The sequence below is a fragment of the Manacus candei genome, unplaced genomic scaffold (genome assembly GCF_025592945.1).
Source record: "Manacus candei isolate 608988 ecotype Guabito, Panama unplaced genomic scaffold, ASM2559294v1 h1tg000014l, whole genome shotgun sequence".
NCBI lineage: Eukaryota > Metazoa > Chordata > Aves > Passeriformes > Pipridae > Manacus > Manacus candei.
In genome coordinates, this window is record NW_026138062.1 from 22,113,921 (window position 1) to 22,134,761 (window position 20,841).

General features: G+C 36.6%; 1 protein-coding gene across 3 annotated transcripts in view; it reads right to left on the reverse strand.

Moving 5' to 3' along the window:
• Positions 1 to 20,841, reverse strand: part of DGKH (diacylglycerol kinase eta) — a 163,658-nt gene that overhangs the window by 62,793 nt on the left and 80,024 nt on the right. For 2 of the 3 annotated variants that reach the window (XM_051778672.1, XM_051778673.1), the window contains exons 3-6: positions 18,514 to 18,624; positions 16,170 to 16,250; positions 922 to 1,026; positions 467 to 599 (exon numbers count right to left, since the gene is read on the reverse strand). In XM_051778672.1, the coding sequence (XP_051634632.1) occupies positions 467 to 599; positions 922 to 1,026; positions 16,170 to 16,250; positions 18,514 to 18,624 (430 nt within the window). Of the gene's footprint in view, positions 1 to 466; positions 600 to 921; positions 1,027 to 16,169; positions 16,251 to 18,513; positions 18,625 to 20,841 lie in introns of those variants that run through there. The other variant, XM_051778674.1, reaches the window with a different exon arrangement.

Sequence of the window (20,841 nt, forward strand, 5' to 3'; positions counted from 1 at the left end):
CTGCCCTCATCTACCACACATGTACTGCAGAATCAGGCAACAGCAACAGAGGAAACAAGAATTGGAGAGGATGAGTTTGTAACACTGAACAAAGTGTTAAGAATTTTTATAGATTTTGGGCAGAAACTACCATTATGACTTTTTTCCTGAGAAATGCTGATTCTGCAAACGAGTAAGACTATTTTATTCCACATTTTTTATGTGCAAACCATCCACCCAGTACACTTCAAACTACTTGCTGCAACAGAAGGAAACTGTGTTATTAAAAAAGGCCCCCGGAGCACGAAGGTGAGCCAGATCATTAGCAGCCCCTCTGTCCAGAGGAAGGTCACTACTAGTGAATAGATTTCTCCCTTTAGGCTTTTTTCTTACTCGTTATTTTCAGAATCATTTCTCATATTCAACTTGCAGCCATCTGTCTACACATGTGACATTATAAACGGGGGGAAGAAAGTGTTTATTTTACCTTCACAAGACAGGCCGTGAGAAGTGACTCCAGAGAGGCTCTCTCTACACACGTTACAGAAGGTAGGTCGGGCATGGGAGCAGGCATACCAGTTATGCATCCCTGAGAAATGTTCCACATTAAACTGTGCGGTCTAGTAAAGGAGAAGTTAAGACAAATTTGCAAGTACAGAACACAGCTACAGTGACTGAAATTATGTACTGTTCCATATTACAGGGGACGACAATGTTCATCAGAATTATTTTCCAGAGGATATTTAGCCTGCTCTCCCTCCAAAATTCTAAACAAAAGTGAGATAATAAGCTCTTATTTTGCTAGTGAAGTTCTTAATACAAAGCTTCACTCTGACATTAGACACACTTTTCACACTAAGGAGAGTGAATACTCCAGCTCTGTGTCCTGTAGCTTGATCTGTTGAGCTAGAAGAGATTGCACCAAGAGGGATGTCAGCTTACCTCATAGTGTTCTCTGGACTGAACAGACTTCAGAGAGCTTATCCAGTCCTCCATTTCTTTTCTGTTCTCAGCACACAATATTAGCCTCCTAAATGGAGTGATTATCTGAAAAAGATAACACATACTGATTAATACAGATAGTAAAAATCATGATAGACAATATTTAATGTACACTTTCCTGTGAGACAATGCAAAAGGACGACACACCCTATATCACAAGATATTAAATGCTTCAAAATATTTTCTTTAATGCACTACCACCAACAAAAGGCTTTGCTTTTCCTTTTTCAGTTCCCAAGATTCAAATCAGTCTTTGGTATAGGTCTCTAGACTCTACATTAATCATTCCCCCTTCTCAGCTCTTTGTCTATGCACTGAGATTTAAATACTTGAATGGCAGGCACTGAAACTGCTAAAACAGCCATTCTGGAAATTACTAATTGACTAAGACTGCAATCCTATTTCATAACAGCATTATAGCAACTGTTAGGTCCATTCCAATTGCCAGAGACAAAATTATATCAAAATCAAAATCCTGGAAGTCTTAAACAACAACAAAAGTTGTCATCATATTTCTCTATCTTGGATATTGATATTAGATTTACACAAATTTATACATACAAAAATCTAAAACAGAACTTTCTATATCAAACTCAGTATAAGAACACATACAAATCTTTATAAAAATACACAGAGAACAAAAGCAAACAGGTGAAATCATATCCTACTAGGATGGTTGAATGAATTCCTGGAACAAGTTGATGCTGGGGATTTTACAGTGGTCTGGAATAGGGTTCTAGAAATCTGAAAATACTGTATCAAGGAAGTTCAAAGTATAAGTTGCTCTCCTCACTCCCTAAACAGTAGAAAAATAATCAAAATAACAGGAAGGCAGCAGAAACCATCAGCTAACTCCCACTGAAATTATTTTGAGCACTGCACTAAAATAGACAAAGCAGTTACTTACATAGCAAAGAATTTAAAACAAAGTAAGTACAAGAAATTTAAGGAAAGTTATTTGTTTTGTTGCAGGAAGTCTGAAAAATAAAATTAAATCCTGTATCAGTCTTTTGCATAAATCTGTTGCACAGTATGTACCACCAACACCTGCAAAATACTTAAGTAAAACAAAGAAAGGACCACCAAAAAATGATAGCTCTGAGTATTCTTTTAAACACTACAGGCTAGACATTGCAACATTTACACAATATTAGTAAACACTTATCTACAGCTGCATTTACTTACCCAACCTCTGTTGTAAATAGTCTCTAGCCTTGATTTGTCCTATCCACTTCTTCATTAAACTGAACTGCACTTTAACATATCTCAGAGGCGACGTAACTGAAGTGCAGCAAGCTGCAAGTCACATGGAGGGGAGGCAAAAACCCCGTGGGCTTGCTTTTGTTTTTCCTTTTTTTTTTCTTCCTCCTTTTTTTTTTTTTTATGTACTCACTTCACATGGAACAGAATAGTTTTCTGGTTTCTGTTTCCTTCAATCTTGCTTAAGCTTTTTAACAAGATTTATTAGTAGCTCTCCATGGCTCTTCCTAAAGAACAGTTTATGCAAAGAGCAATATCTTCTCTCATTAGTTTGGAGCCAAACAGACGCTTTATTACTTCAAAATGTTTTTCTAGGTCAGGTCATCAAATGAAGCCCAGAAAAGTCATTAAATCATAATATAATCCTGGCTCCAACAACAATCAGCATTCTGCTGGAATTTCCAGGTTTCAGTGGATTCAGAAATCTTATTTGTGGAAATACACACCACAGATTATTTGCTATTATATAGCATGACATTATAATATGCATTAAGTAATGCTAAGTCCATTCAAGACTCTGCACTTTGTATCCATCCTTCCACCACAGTCATTATTGATTCCAACCTGTAACCTGATGTTGTGAAATGCCACTAAGCAATAACAGCTGCATTTATTGCTGAAAACTCCTGACTATTTTGATCTTTCAAAGTAATATTTATTTATATTACTCATGTCTTCAATACTACTGGTCACACAAAAGCACTGTGCATCCCTCTACCCTCCCCTCCCAAAATTAAGGTCCTAGTTCAGTTGTTCACACCTAGTAACCTACGGCCAATAGAGACATCCTTCAGTATTCAAAGTTTTGGCAGGGGACAGGTAAACATGATAGAGAACCAGAACATCTCAAAAGGCACTGCACACCCATGTATTGGCAATCAAATCACATCACCAAATACTGCTAACTAATGCATGTAAACATACCAGAAGTTCCTATATCCCAGCTTCTTATTAAATTCAGAGTACAATAAACTTAATAAAGTTCATAGCATTTCAACAGTCTAAAAGTTACATTTTATACTGGCAATCAGGTGAATGTAGGAGTAATTATTATTTGTTCTACAAAAATACAGTAGGAAGCTGGAAGACCTACTTATTTGTAAATATGGCATCTGTAACATGACAAAACTACATATTCTCTTTGCTTTACATATTTGTAACAACCACAAGAAGGTACCTAATAACATGAAAAAAGACAAAATGCATTATGTGCAAGAAGAATCAAAAATGCTTGGAATTTTTCTTTAAAAATAAAATAGGAACTAAGAAGTCCATTTAAGTTCTCATCTATTTCAGTTTACAAAATCATGGAGAGGATGTACTCGCATTATTTTTAAGGTATTTCACGTAACATAACAACTCAGGGAACCAAGGAAATTATTAGCTAACAACAAGAAGTTTTTCCCTAAATGCAAAGCATTCCCAAAGGATGCTGAGGAGACCAGAAGTATATATGTCTAAAAAGGTACTTGACAAATTCAATACAAATAGATGCATCATATACTATAAAAGACAATATCTGAAACCTTCAACTTATCAGGTCCTCAAAATCCAACAATGAGGCAATGTTGGGAAGTTACTCAAGAGGAAGAAGCACTGTGTATGCTGTGCTGTTTCTACTCCTTTCTTGACTACCTGCTAGTAGTTATTACTATATATTATTTATTATATATAAATAATTATAGTACTTTGATTTAATATGGTTTTATGAGCTTTACACTAACTTGGTATTGCTGTTCCTGCTTGTCCTGAACTGAGAATGACTTCCCAAACCTTCTTATTTGCATTTATACAGAAGGCATGCTTTCTTTTGAATGCTTACACAATGCTATGATCAACTAAATTAAGTGGTATGTTTGAAGTGCATTCATTGAAGACAGTCGAACCTGCATACAAACATAATCAAAATTGAATGGATGCAATTATCCCTAAAACTATTTTTGTGCCATGTAAATTTGGATTTTACTAGTAATCTTATCTCATTCCATGTATTCATACTTAAAGTCCTGTGTATTCTCTTCTACAAAGCCAAGTCAGTATCTTTTCCTCAGTTACATATTACCTTTTTTAATGTTCTCTGCTCCAAATATTATTATTTATATATCACTCTAAATATGCTAAACTCTAAACAGACAAGAAGAAATTGTATAACACAATGCAAAGGAAGTGTTACAGAAACCACTGGAAGACCACTGATGTAACAAAAGAATAAGAAAACTCCTCAGTCTAATGCTAATGGTTCACATGCTGACAAAGCAGGAGACAAATCAAGAAAGATGAAGACAGTCAAAAGGCCTTAAAATAAATAAATAAATCAGATTTAATTTAGATGATTAAGTTACTTTGAAAATTTTCACCATTGTCAAGTAGCCAAGAAGTCATTGCTGATTTTGGAAAAGAGAGTTACCAAAGGCAAATATTGCAGTATACTGGCAAGTAACAAAACAGAGGTAGTGGGAATAAAACACACTTTTAATGCAGTAGATATTGGGAAAGAGTGAGCATATACAGTCTTGAAAGTTGAAGGCAAACACCACAAGTCCTAAAACACCCCAAGGAATAAAGAAGGTCTGAATAGGAAGAAAAATGTCCCACTACTGGAATAACATTCCTGCTCTGTTCAGAAAATTAGGGGTCTTTTTTCTGAGTGGGGAATGAAGGAGACAACAAGAGGTCACTGTTCAGTCTGTCACTACATAGGTCTTGCCATAAACTGGGATTTTCACACATGCTACAATAATTTGGCTTCTAAAAATATACACATACTCATATACATATATATATCTTGAAATCACTTTGATGAAGTTTACACGGTCAAGTGTAAATTGAACAAGTTTAATATCTTCAAAGGAAATAAAATTGCCATCAAATTCAGTGTAATTTTGAAAGCACTTTCTATTTACAATGGGGATAACTTTACCAATAACATTCTATATGTCTTCAGCCGAATGAGTTTAGACTTACGATCTGTAAAATAAAATCATAGAGAGTTCGATTAAAGCCTATTGTCTAATTTTTAATATATTTTGTACTATCAGCAATATGTAAGAAAATACAGTTTTCAAAGATTGGTGGCTCCATTTCTGGTTTCTTTTACCAATTAAAAAATGCAGACACTGTATTTGCCAATCAAGAAAACAATGGTCTACATCTAAGCAGCGACAAAGCAGCTATTGTAAAGCACTCTGCTTCCTGCAACATGATATTTGCATTAAGGCACCTTCAGCTGCTCTGAACTATTATCAGGCATTACACTAATAGCACTTTGTATGGCTGATCTTGAATTAAATTAGTAATGTAGGAACGAACATCACTTAGAATCTGAAAGGGGTGAGGAAATGGTTCCTGTTCTTTGGACAGATACTTTTAAAATATCTTTCTGGAAATAATGAAGAAAGGATGGGAGAGCATCCCAACTTTCTTCTTAGGGACTGCATTCAATGCCTGGGACAGGAACATAACAGATTAAATGCTTTGTAACTTCTCTTATAGAGAAATGCTTATAGACATTGCTGAGTCAGTACTGACAAATACTAGGATAACACGTTATGCCTCCTTTGCTTTCTGTCTGCCCCTCCATTCCCCTGCCCTTGTGCAGGTGGGTCCATACGAATATGTTGAGTAAATGTACCTCTACCACAGTAGACTGCTGGGATCATTGATGCTCCTGTACCTACCAGAAGTTGTCTGAAAAACCACAGTGCTAACAGTTGGACAGCTTTCTACAGTACTTATAACTTCTTGGATTCCAGATACTATATAAATTATAACAGTACTGTCACCATCAAAGGTGTAGTTAGTTGGTGCTTTATGGTGAATTGTCACGATTATTTTTCAAGATGAGTCAAGCCAGGCAAAAGTATAAATTACACAGAGAGAGGAGGATTTAAAAGCAAGGCAAATAATAAATGGCTATTATATTTGCCTGAGTACAATGCAGAATTTATAATCAGAACAATTAGCTCTGTCTACTCCACTAAAATGTTGCTTCCCTCTTTTTTCTGGCCTTCTCCTATTTCACCGTTGCCAAGCTCACAATAATTGAACTAATGTGTGGTTTTGGCCCCCACAGTAAAAACTCTTACGAGGGGAAACAAAAAGGTTAGTCCCACACAGCATCTCCTGCTCCAGTATACCAGAACAAGTGGGCTTAGATAGAAGGCAAGACAAAAATGGTTATTCCACTGAAAAAGGTAAAAGGTCTACTGTGACTTTATTCTGCAGTAGAATCCAGCCTGGGTAATTTAGGTGGCCTTATCTTATACCATATCTAACAAAAATGAAGGAGCATCTTCCAGAATACAATTGGGCATATGGACAAGAAAGTAACTGGGAGTAGTAAGCATGGATTCATTCACCAAGGGGAAGTCATGCTTAACCAACCTGATAACCTGTGGTTATCATCCACCTTGCCTTCAGTAAGGTTTTCAGCACTATCCCTTAAGATTCTCACAGAGAGGCTGATGAAGTATAGGTTGGATGAGCAGACTGTGAGATGGGTTGAAAATTGCTTAAATGGCTTGGCCCAGAGGGTGGTGATCAGGGCACAAAGTCTAGTTGAAAGCCAGTGACTAGCAGTATACCCCAAAGGTCAAGACTAGCTCCAGTACTGTTTATCTTCATCAATTATCTGGGTGGTGTGATAGAGAATACCCTCTGCAAGTTTACTGATGACAGAAAATTGGGGAGGAGTGGCTGATACATCAAAGGGTCACACTGCCATCCACAGGGATTTCAACAGGCTGGAGAAAGCAGCTGACAGGAAACTCAGTAAGTTCAACAAGGAGAAGTCCAAAGTCCTGCCCCTGGGAAGGGACAACCCCAGGCATCAGTGTATCCTGGGGGACACCAGCTGGAAAGCAACTTGTCAGAAAAGGATCTGTGGTCCTGCTGCATAACAAATTGACCATAAGCCAGCTACGTGCCCTTGCAGCAAAGTAGGCCACTGGTATTCTGGGCTGCAGTTCCAGGGAGGTGAACCTGCCCCTCTACTCAGCCCTGGTGAGGCCTCACCTGGAGTGCCGTGCTCAGTTATGGGCTCCTCAGTACAACAGATACGTGGACACACTGTAGGTAGTCCAGGGAAGAGCCACAAGGATGATGAAGGAACTGGAGTATGTGACATGTGAGGAGAGCCTGAGAGAGCTAGAACTGTTTAGCCTAAAGAAGGAAAGGCACAGGGGGATCTTACATATGTAAATCCCTGAAGGGAAGGTGCAGAGGACAGAGCCAGGCTCTTTCCAGTGGTGCACAGTGAAAAGTTAAGAGGCAATGGGCACAACCTGAAAGACAGAAGGCTCTCTGTGAACATCAGGAAACACTGTTTTACAATGAGGGTGACTAAGCACTGGCACAGGTTTCTCAAGGCATTTGTGAAGTCTCCTTGCTTGGTGATACTGAAAAGCTATCTAGACATGGTCATGGGCAGCCTGGTCTAGGTGGCCCTGCTTCCAGAGAGGGTAGACCAGATGACCTTCAGAAGTCCCTTCCAAGCCCCAAATTACTCCATGATTCTGTGAAAAGAGAATCCATGTAAAGCAAGTAATCCTGTTACAACATGTAACATCCTGTTACAGCCTTGAACTGCAAAAGACCCAGTAAAGGTCGATTTGTCAGAAATCCAGTTTCCCAGATCTGACCTCATATATTCAATGTCAACCAACTTCTAACAGAAAAGGATTATTCCTGTAGAAGCATAACTTTATAAAGAGACAGTTACAAGAAGCAGGGTAGGAAAGTTCCATGAATTTGGATTGAAGAATTAGAAATTTGTTTTATTTCAGCATTTAAATATAGCAAAACCAATAAGCCATTCTTGTAAACGTAAACTGGAAACTGCTATATATAGTTCAAGGCCTGCATGTTTCTTTAAAGTCCTTACATAAAGATTTGTTAAGCCCATTACTCAGCACTGCTGTGCCCTTAGCTTTGGCTTCACCAGCTCATTACACATCTATCAGATAGGATGGCTTCTGTGCTTCAGGAAAGCACTTAGTTATATATTTAATGGCATTAGGTGCAAATGTACACAAAATAAAACAGCAAGTGACTATTTTTTTTGTCTGTAATAACAGATGCCTGTTTAAACATGATCCAGCTGCCTGAAGCCAGGGATCCTTATTCACTAGGAACAGGAAATTTAGTCAAAGTTTACACCAGTGACTTTATTTATAAAATTATTTAGTATACAGGAACTACAGTGAGGAATACTTTCTAAGGTTTCCCCAGGTATTTTAATCACTTTTAAAGCAAGAACAGAAAGAAACACCAGAGAATAAGTCAAGTATAAAACTGCAGGAAGAAGGAAATCTGGCAATCCTCAGTGTTTATTCTCCACACATCTCAACCGCTTCATGAGTGAAAAACAGAAATCTTCTGCAAGCTATTTTTGAAAAAATTTCTGGTAAGCATGAAATCTGTAGAAAACAAGCTCCAGGCAAATGTAACTAGAATAAAAATGTACAATATAGTCCAGAGTGGTCACATTTTTAAGCATCCTCTTGTCTTCCTCTTCTGAAAAGTGTTCAGCTTTCTTGTAATAGGATCAGTCCCAAGTGATTCATCTGTGGATTTCACCCTCACAGCTGAAATGCTTTATTGCTTTTTCATAATGAAACTTAAAGTTTCAACATCTACAGACACTCTAGGGAAAGAGAGTCAGTGCATCAAGTCAGAGACAAGGAGCTTAAAATTTGAAAGTCACACCCAAAGCTACCCAAAGAGCTCTCAGGTTCATTACATTGTTTTGTCACTATCAGAGGGTGGAGGGAAAATGAGCAAGTGCTAAATGGAGGAAAAAACCCTAAGTGCATCACAAGCACACACTAATTGCTTTTGTCTAATTTTTCCTTTCCTCAGCATATTAATTTGCTATTTCAGTTTTTGTTTTGTTTCTAAGCTGCCTGAATATTGGAAAAAAAAAAAAAAAACAAACAGAAAAACCAACCCTGAGTGGAAAATTGAACAAAATGAAATATAAAGCACTTCCCTTCTCTTTCTGTGGTTTGAGTATTGGTAGGGCTGGGAGAATCAAAAAGCCTTCATCACTTAAAGGCTAATCATGATCTGTATGAAGCAGCAGATAGTTCACAACTAGGGAAAAACCATATCAGTTCCAAGAGTTAGCTACCCATGCAAAGCTGAGTCATGCTGATGAAGCCAGCACAGAAACTTGAACCATTTTTCAGCCATAACCTACCTCCTGGAGATATCAAGAGACCCCGGGCTCTGTTAGGCTGCGCTAGACTGCAAACAGGGCACGGAGAATGTCTGGATATGCCATTCCCCCATCTGGAAACAGTGCCATGCACTGACCCTTCTGAAAATCTAAGGGCAAAATTTAAAACACAATGCCTCTCAGAGTGGGATTTAGCTCACAGAGGAAGGTACTTAAAGACAAGACATCTGCAAATGTGAATGAACTCCCACTATCATCAATATATACTCTTAACAACATCAACACGCAACTGGAATGCAAAGGAAATTTCAAAGCATACCCAAACCCAGGAGATTATTGCACATTCAAAGGATAAAAACCAGAAACATGTTTCCAAACACAAATCCATTCCTTTTGTGTCCCTGTGGTTTATTAAAGGGAAAAGTCAAGCAAGAATATCTCCCTTCAAGGGAACATCAACAGAGACTATATATAGACACTTACTCAAAATAGATTTTTACAAAGAAAAAAAATTGCAGATAGCTGTGCACCAGAGTATTGCTACAGAGCAAACCAGGAAGGTTAATCTATCCAGGCGACAAACAAGGCAGTGAAAAAAGTTTGCTTAGCAATAACTGAAACCAGGGGAATCCACCTCAAGTCTGAAACAAACCAAAGGGTGGTTGCTAAGCCCACAATCCCAGGGGTGTCCCAATACAGGAGTAGGGAGATGATTTCACCAAAATAAAGAATTAAGTAGGACAGTGAAAGAAAAGCAGCAGAAAGATCAGAAAAATTCCGAGTAACCCGTAGGTGAGTGGCACTTAGAAAAAAAAACAGGCTTGAGGTTATCAGTGAAGAAACCATCTCCTGATGTCCACTGGGACAGAACTGCAGTAAATTGGATTTTGTAAACATGTAAGACAGCAGCAGAGAAATACTTCCATTGGCATCCATAAGCTTTCTGTACTTAAATACAAGACCCTGAACTTCAGGTCAATCAAGAGTAAGTAATAAAACTGATGTTATTTAAATAAGGAAAATTGATGTTATTTAAATAAGGAAAAAAAGCCTGAGTTTTAGGATAATTATTCCCAGTTTCAGGAATATCTGTCTTTGTCTCTGATATTTGAAAAGGCAGAAGACTGGAGTGCCTAAACACAAAGATTAAAGGTTTTAAACCCCTTTGGGAATATGCTCTTCTCATTTCCTCCTAATGTGGCTTGGGGGAAGTTAAGCAGTTCTCACATTCCCTGAAGTTTTTGTAGTCCCTAAAGAAAAGTCTCAAACAACTCCAAAAAAATCTGAGTGGCAAGAAAGCAGGCAAAATATGTTCAAGTCAAGAGAATTTAACACTATCTGGGAAACATACTGCAAAAGTCTGGCAACACGTTCTGTTTTCCAAGCCCAAAGTGAATATTAAAAGTTAATTCTCTAAAATCAATTAGAAGCAGCTAATCTCAATGACAAGCGGAGAGCCAACTGAATGTCAGAAGCAGCAGGACTGAAATAAACTGCTAGAATGCATTACACCTTTCAGGACCATTGAAATACTCAACTTGAAATTCTGACGAATTGCAAGAATTGAGTTTCCAGTACAACTGGGTAACCTCCCATTAAAAACAGCAGCTGTACAGGAGGATTCGGAGATACTTTATCCTTTAAGCTGGTGCCCCATAAATGATATGCCAATAAACTTTACATCCCCAGCCAAGACATAGGATATGCTACATTGAGAAATATGGATAGGAAATACGGTAATCAGGTCTGGAAGAAAACAACATAAACTAGAAGAAAACAATATAAATTTTAACCACACTTGAAGCACAGTTGCCTCAATAGACTATTTGGCCTCACTAACCTATAAAAAAACCATCTAAAAATAACAGGTCGAAGGAAAATCAGCATACAAATGTTTAGTTTTTACAAAATGGATCCAAATCTACAGAATATCAAGAAAAGCACAGACAAACGCATACCGATTTGTTTGTCTGATTGTGTAAAAACATATTAAGCAGAATCCTTTACTTTCAGGTCAAAGCAAACTGGTAAATCTCACAAAAAAAGTGGAAATTAGAGAAAAAAAACTTTAAAGTTTTGTAAAAAAAATTACATTCAGGGATTAACTTTAATGAAATGACATTTTTTGGGGGGGGGTCTTTTTTAATATAATATGAAAAAATACTTTAGAAAAAATTAACCCGTAAAGGGATTAATTAAAGGGATCAATTTGAACTAAATTAAGTACTTCTGTTGAAAAAAGTTAAAACACCAGCCTGATCCATAATCGTGTTTAGTTCAGTCACTGAACTGAAAAGACTCAGTATTTTTATTCCCAATCATGCAATGAGATGAAAAGTTAAGGGATGTAAAAAAGTAAGAAGGGTAACAGGAATTTTTAGTATGAGAAAAGATTAACAGATAATAAGCACCTTGCTATTCTCTGATGAAATTTTGTTGTGTAATTCTTAAACTGGAAGAGGAATGTAAAGTTGCAGTATAGCAATATATATTCATTTACAGGCAGCACAAAATTTTGATTACTTACTTTCCCCCTTGATCTCCAAGGCACTTCAAAGTGAGCCAAGTAAGGTATTAAGCACACAGTACTTGAAAAAGTTCAGTGTCAGTAAAAACAAAGAAATATACACCACAGAAAAACAACAGAAGTGTAGATAAAGTATTTATGTATTACAGACAGCTCCAAATTAGTAGAAAAAGAATCTTAGTATCAATATAGAGGTAACAAAAATGCATAACATGCTGCTGCTGCAGAAAACAGACAAAACATGGGATCCATAAGCAATGCAAATGAGCATTAATTTATAAAATATTCCCAAATGTCTGTGACTTGTGCTTCAGTGACTGTCAAACATGTCACTTCACACACAAGATGATGTTGCAGAATAACAACTGGGAGAACAGCAAGTATAGAAAAGAGTATAGAAAAATATTTACAAATATTATTTACCTTGGAAATTAGTCAAATCAGAAGGATAAATAATAAAAAATATAAAATGCAAAAGCCAAATGGTTTATAGGTTTCTGCTGTCTTTGTGTCATAACATTAGGTAAGAATACTTTATCAAAGCCCAGCACATTAAGAGTTTTCTCCAAAGAATTATTTTTCCATACAATAAATAATTAGGACTCTATATGGTCTATAGTATTGCTAAAAACAACAAATCAGCAAAAATTATTATATTAGACATTTTTGCAAGCATATCCAGAATCCTAGTAATCAGTGTTATGAGCTGGAATATAAAGTCTCCTTTCCAGTCAATTTCTAATTACTAAGAATCACAGTAGGTTTTCCAGGACAGCAGATCTGCCTACTGCAGCTTCCTCCCTCTCAAGATGACAACTTTCAGAAGATGTATATTCAACAAAAAGCCCTTGATTCAGCACCTAATTCAGAAAGCTGAAAGCAAGGTTCTACATTTTAGGTGCCCTGGATGACAAAGCTCCTATTGTAGTTAAGGGAGAGTTAGTTACTAATCAGTGGAGTGTAAACTGAACTGAGCAATTAGAGAAATATGCTTTAAAGAGCTATTAACCTTATCTTAGATACCTAAATTTAGGAGTCTATGAACCCATCAAGTCCCACACTGAAGTCAGAGCAAGCTGAATCCCCATCCTGAGTATCATACAGTATGTTAATTACCATATTCCTGGAGGGCACCTTCCAGAATGACAGTGAAATTATTTCCTCTTTTACTTTCAGATGCAATTAAATAACAGAATTAATCTAGCCAGAATTTTCACTTTTCTGAATACACATACAGTAAGAAAATGAGTGTCTGTGGCTTTAGGTAATTCTTAGATGCACTAAAAGTTGACCTAACCCAAATCAAATGTCTAAAGCCAGCTGTACAAAGCAGTGCCTCAAAGTCAGTATTTCTACCATAAAATTATTATTTTCCATCACATTTACCACCAAAAAACCCATAACTGAATTAAATGTTTCAAACAAGACTTCGGATGGATTAAATACAGCTGCTGTCACATGATGCCTGTGCATTTAACTTGAGATTCTAGGATAGATTTATAATAACCCAGGGCATTTTATAGAATCACGTGGACTCAACAACTGAAAGGCATCATGGTTAACACCTACAGATTTTCTTTTCGTTGTTAATGTGCATCAGTTCCTCGTCATCAAACACAAGGCAGAGGTAGAAACTTAAGCTAAAAGTTACCTTTTTCTTTTCTCATAGACTTGGGAGACTGGTACCTAACAAGGCACTACGAAGAATCTGGCCTTGAGTGTCATGTAAAGACTCGGAAGCCAAGGGACACCTTTTGTTCTATTTAATAACCTCTAGGTGAGGATGCTCAGAACTACAAAACACTTATAATCTCTTAAGAGGCATTCCAGTGCAAGATTGTGCACTAGAAGCTAATTGCTAGAAGTGAGCTGATTGTTCATTGAAAAGTAACATCATCAGCAATAAAGAAAAAAATTAAACAGATGATCTAAGTTTACCAGCTCCTCATTTTAATCGGCAGATATTTATTTACCTCAACTTTCCCCTTAATCTCAACTTGTTTGCAGAAAGAAAGGAAAAGTAATTCTGGTGAATAAGCAGTGATATTTAGTTACATAAAATATTCTGCAAACTTGTGCATTACAAATAAACTCAACCTTAAATCTGTGTGTTATGACTAATTTTAGGGCTTGAGTTTTATCCATAAAAGAGTATGGAAAATCTTGACACGCACCCCTCTGCCTCCAAACAGACAAACTAGAAAGGGCAAAAGAGGGCAAACCAGTAACTTCTACAAGCTGGGGGTAGGAAATAGAGGGGAGTGGGAGGACTTAAATGACATGAAAAAAGGATTTGTTAAAAAAAATATAATTTTAATATAAATATTTAAAGGTGTATTTTCCTGGAAAAATGGTCATTTGGTATATATTCCATCTACATCAGTTTGTGTTAAAAATATTCTCTCTTGGGACAAAGAAACAAGAGGAGGACATTAACTAGATAAGGCTAAAGTTAAGGGTTTAATTTTTGCTTTTTAACAAAGAGAATGCTAACAGAGCATCTAGAACATAAATTAAAAAACCCTCATAATTTTAAGAAAGGCAAAGATTATCTTTTTAAGATGGAAGAAAATAAAAAGCAAAAAGAAATGTTTCTTTTTATTTATAAGCACTATTGCTGGAAAACTAACCACCCACTTCACTTCCAATCCCGACTCCAACCCAGTGCAGGCGAGGTCAGAGATGTTGTACTTCACGGAACTGTGTTGCTGGGATACTGGGTTAGGCAAACACAAAGGAAGATACCAAAAGATTAAGCAAGATGACGACTATTACTATATTTCACAGTCAAATCAGATGACTCTTCAATACAGGAGAGCTTTAAATCCAAATAATTTTTCAAAATGAATTTGTAGACTCCTTAGAGAAAACGCTGCTTGCCCTAAATTACCCAGGACATGAAAATAAACAATGTCAGCTGTTAAAGCTGTAGCCTCTGAGATTTCTTTTTTCACTACTGTCTTCTCCAGAAGTCTAGATAATAGAATCATACTTTTGATGAAGAATGAGATACTGAATGGGTCTAAAGGATTATAAACAATACCAAAACACCAAACATTGTACAAGGAAAAAGAGAACAGGGGAAAAACCCCCAAACATGGTACATTTCTGAAGAACAGAGCTTCTAGACAACAGAACCTTTACAAAAGCAAGCTGGTACCTTACACAGCCACCACCTGATCTGAGGCCTTGGGTCAAAGTACTCTTTTTAACTGCATTCTTGTTCAGCAAAGAAGCTTAGATTTATACAACATGCCAGACTGTCCAGGTCAACATGAGCACGTCTTTGAAGTGCTCTTACTACTTCAGTAGCTGCCTGGGAGGTACTAGAATAAGGAAGACCTACAAAGCTTTCATGAGGCTTGTGTTTGACTGCCTTGGAGAAGAAAAACCAAGACTAGTAATATAGACCACCTGTGGAATTGAAATTCTTAGGAAAATGGAAAATCAACACTTTAATAGAGAACAATGGGATATGCAGGTTGAGAAAAAGGATGCCATCGCAGTCAGTGGGACAAGTCAAGACCTTCAGAAGGTCAACTTTACCCATGGTGTTCTTCATAACTAATTCTTGTTTAAAAAATTTACTTTTCCAGAATCAGCTTACCTGAGAATCAACTTTGTCAGACATTATCACTTAGTTCTAACAAAGCAGTTGAACAATAAATGTAAAACACACCTGTAAACTTACAGAAACAGGAATTTATGAACACTATGTTTTTTTACACCAGTATCAGAATCAAGGCATGACTGTAAGGACAGCTTTTCCACATGACTTCGAAATACACAGGGCTTTGATTGGCAATGAAAAAAATAAAATACACTTCAATATGACGGAAAATCAAAAACGTTATGATAAGAAATTAAAACAAAAACACAATTACATTTGATTAAATTCAGTATGTCACCTCAAAGAAAAATGACATCACAAACCCAAGCTGTACTGGTAAGTACTATAAAAGTACTAATACTGAATCTTGCTGTATTTTTAATTCCTTATACCATCATCTTTTGAAGTAACTGTTATCTGACACTTCTGCTAAAAAAATCACTGAAATAAAATGTTCTATAGTTGATGTGATACTGTTCCATACATTATACCATTTCCAAATAAAAGACATTTTATTTCCAAATAGAGGAAAATAAGCAATTGAGAGGATTCTTGATTTTCTTAGTAACAGTCTATCCACAGCTTTCAAGAACAGTATTAAAATTGTTCCATACCGTGAAGCTGTTGTTGACATTTTTTGTGCTCGATTCAGCTACGCTTGCATCTGACAGGTCAACTTCATCAAATATTAGAGACTGTGAATGGTAAAGAACATAGAAGCATTAAATTAAGTCTGAGTCCACTTTCAGGTACGCTCACAATATGTGCTTTAATTCCATTGTATGCATTCCAGTTAGAAAATAAAAATAGAAAAAAAAAACACAGTGAAAAAGATAGAACACACTGATGATTTGATATCCTTCATAGGTGGTCCCTAAATACAGTCCTATCTGCTATCTAAGGGTACATGAGAGCATGGAAAAATGGCTCCAAAATTATATTGTAAAATCTCTTTTAATAGAAGGGTTTGTTTAAAAAGATGCAGCTTTAGGGTCTCTACTGTGTAGCATAAATGTGGTGTCACAGGAATGAGATTCACACTTAGTAAAACATAAATTAATTCATCAGTATTAGGATGGAACTCTAAATTACTGAAGAAACCTATGATACTGTATCCATACCAGAAAATGGAGCTCAAGGGCCTAAAGAGATCCCTTCCACTCCTTTGTTTGATGTTCCAATAAGATAAATATATGTCTACTGTAAACACCCCAGCCTCTGGCAAAGTATTAATTAGGTTCTGTTATGCACATGATGGGTTTTGAAGCATAGAAGGGAACACGAACAAAAATACTTCTTTTAGCCCTATGATATTTTTCATCTTCCATGCCATGCGAGAGAGAATCCATGTTGGGGGAGTTCCAGCATGTCTGGATTCAACCTTACAGAGTATTTGCACTTTATTGTTATGAGTCTTGCTTACTCATAACGCTTTCTCTTCTCATCTTTGTTACAGAATCACAGAATGGTTTTGGCTGGAAGGGACCTTAAAGATCATCTAGTTCCAAGCCCCCCTGCCATGGTCCAGGTTGCTCAAAGGCCCATCCAACCTGGCCTTGAACAGTTGCAAGGATAGGGCATCCACACCTTCTCTGGGCAACCTGTTCCAGTGTCTCACCAACCTCACTGTCAAGAATTTTTTCCTTGAATCTAATATCCAAATCTCTCCTCTTTCAGTTTAAAGCCATTCTCCCTTGTCCTATCACTACATGCACTTTTCAAAAGTCCCAGTTCTCTTGTAGCCCCTGTAGGTACTGGAAGTCTGCTATGAGGTGCCCAGGACCTGCTCTTCTCCAGGCTGAATAACCCCAGCTATTTCAGCCTGTCTTCATAAGAGAGGTGCTCCAGTGCTCTGATCATCTTCAAGACCCTTCTCCGGACACACTCCAACAGTTCCATGGCTCCCAAAACAGCAAGAACATAGACCCAGAGTGTGCAAATAGCCCATATTCCTCATCTAACAGTGTAGGCTCACATTTTCAAAAGAGCTCAGCATCATATTGTGTGTTGATGTTGCCCTTCTCAAAGCTCTTATCTGCCATGTTTATTCTCTGTATAGACTGCTTGTGGTAGCAACAAGTGCAGAGAGGTGAGACAACAGAGGTAACTTCAGCACTGGACTCACTGGAATGATGATACTTTTTTTGATTCATTACAGACACACAACTTTGCAGCATGCAATTACAGTCCTGTAGTCCTAGAAAGAGAGATCTCTATGCCTTAGAAAGAGTTTTATTGAGAAGGCCAGGCTATAGAAGATGACAGAGACCTGAAGCACCTCACCTAGAGCTCTCATGAGGTGCTCCAACCCCACAGAGTAAAGGAAAGTAATACCCACTGCAATGGAACAGCACAATCTAAGTCAGCCCAACAAGCCAAAATGCCTCAGTCCTGGCCTTGAGGGGAGGGAGGAAATGCCTTTCAAAAAAAAAAGACAAGTATTCCCCTCTGCTCACCTCCAGTTTTCCCACCAAATAAAATTCAATTGATGGGAAACAGCTTTTTCCCTTATATATCAGTTTTGGCAGAAAATCAGCCTATCTTGGTTTCACATAACTATTTTTATCCCTTCAACAATAATATGGGCATCAGACTAGAAGATTTAATAGAATTCAGTTTGAGGGATAATTTCTAAGCATTATGCAGTTTTTACTTTTTTAACTTTCTGAGAGCCATTCCCCCAAAAGAATCCCCAACTCCTTAAAATGAGTTTATTATTTGTCTGAATAGCCAAAAAGGTTAAAATTACTGTGATAAAGTTCATTTTAAAAAAAACAACAGAAATCACCAATATCCCTTAGTAAGGTTAATTTAACACACTACATCTTATATACAGAAGTTCTTTTAAAAAACAACCACAAACAAATCATTGTTTATTATTGTTATTATTGGACTTACAAAGCTAAACAAAATTAAGTTACATGTGTATGGCATTAGATACTAACAACATACAATTACCTTTGAATCCTTAGCATAATAAAGTGTACGACCTCGAAGTTTGAAATAACGCTTTTTCCACCTTTGAAAAGAGCTGGTTTGCTTCAGTAGTAATCCTTCTTTTATACTTGTCTGGAAAATATTAAAATACAGAAGACAAGGTAAATACATATAGAAATAGCTACATATATAGATCAAAATTACACTTTTCAAAATTTATGTTACACCTCATATAACATTTAAACTTGTATTTATTCACATTAAATTGAGACTAATTCTCTGGACAACCACATTTTGCATTGCTATTCTTTAAACAATAACAGTGTTGGCAAAATGCTAATTTTAAATGTAAATGGAAAAGGTAGTTGAGAGGCACATAAAGATGAATACAAAATAATTCAATTGCCTGGATAGCAGCAAACTCACAAATATTGAAGTGATCAACAACTGATGTTGGCACAACTCAGAAAAAAAATGCTAAAGGCATGTACAGAAGGTAATTTCCCGTTCCAAATTCAATTATATTGAGGAGAAAAACAATTTCCACATAGCCAATAATTCAACAAGGTACTTAAATGTGTGTCTGACTCAAGCACATGAATTACACCTTTTAAACAGAGGGAACGACCCAGTATTATGCAAGTCATGCATGACTTCAAGTGTATTGCTGAACTACAGCCTTCAGCATGAAATCAGCTTACCATTACAGATAATTATTGTATGGGAAGTGCGAGAACAGTGACAGTTAGGGATATTTTTACCATGCAAATATTTTTAGGCAAAAAATGATTCGCCGATCCTAATCTTTCCACTGCAGACTGAACCCTGCTTATATAAAGCCCATTTTTGAAATGAGTAAGAGACATATTAGTATACTTTAAATGTGTATGCTGCTTTCACCAGTGTGTGGGATTCATCCAACCAATTACAGAAATTCTCCACTTAATCAGACAAAATGACATGACACAGCATACTAATTGAACAAGTCTCAAAATAGATTTTCTTCAGTTTTGAAGCACACAAAAGGTATGAGAAAAAGCAAGTACATTTTTATATTATATTCCAAAATTACTATTTTCAGAATATTTCCAATTTTTAGTGAAATAATGTAATGAGAGTCTTATAATACAATTTCCAGACAATGTGATATAAATATCATTTGAAGTTATCAAACATCTTTTAGAAACTTAACCAAGACCTGACCCAAAGCTCATAAACATCTTCTTCCGTTATCAGATGTCACGTTCTCTGTAACTTTAATGCCTTGCATTAAATAATGAAAACACTGAAAAAGCAGAAAGCACTTTAATGTTCCTACCATTTCCTTGAAACGAGAAACGTTCCTGTTATGTACACAGATTGCACCCTTCATTTAGATAGTCCTAACGTCACTAACTAAGAATATGGTCCAACGATCACAAAGCTATTGAATAAATGCTCTCAAAAAAGCAACCCTCTCAGATCAAACATCACAGCTGAAAGTTCAGATTTATCACAGTTTGCTTCATGTGCCAGCAATCTGGACCAGTGCATTCAGTCAGCCCTCTTGCTCTAGCTCTAGCTCACCATGCACCATCTTAAGACAGTTCACAATTTTCTGACCAGACTCTAAGATAAGATAGCTTTACATTATATAAATAGATTTAATCAGTTAGTGAATACAAGTGCTTATTCAATGCTGCCTATTGTAGCCATGCAGCACCTGTGCTTCACATCACTCTCTGAGATTTCAGAAGCTCATCACATGGGATGGGAATAGATGACTTGTGTGTTTATTAAGGGTCAGAAGATGTTAAGACCAGAGAAATGCAGTTCCAAGGAATCGGTACTCCTCATTCATGGCAGGTGCTGACTTACTGGAAGAATTTCCAAAATGGAAGGAAATCCACATTCCCTAAAACACACTATGTGTATTAGGATACACAGAACATATATTATGCTGAATACTTTCTGGTATTATAAACTCTGTTCCAAGAACATAAATCACCCCAAACCTTGCACTATTACTCGCTAAAGAATTAAGTTAACTCTTTCATGCCATTTTCATGCCTATATAAACCATTTTCTATTTCTACTCGTCCATTAAACACTAATATCCCTAATATCAAACCAATAACTTCAAAATCAAATCTATTTTGCAAATCAGCCATTTAAAATTAACTTCCTAAAGCTGGCAGTAAATAACCATGCAGGCTCTACAGAATTTATTTTTTTATCAAAATTTTCAAAAAATACTAGACTGGTATTACCCAAGAAGTTAAGCACTTCAAGAAGTATACATCTGAAGTTTACATTTTACCACCAATAACTATATTGAGCTGAGTTTGGACATCTTAAGCAGACAATTCC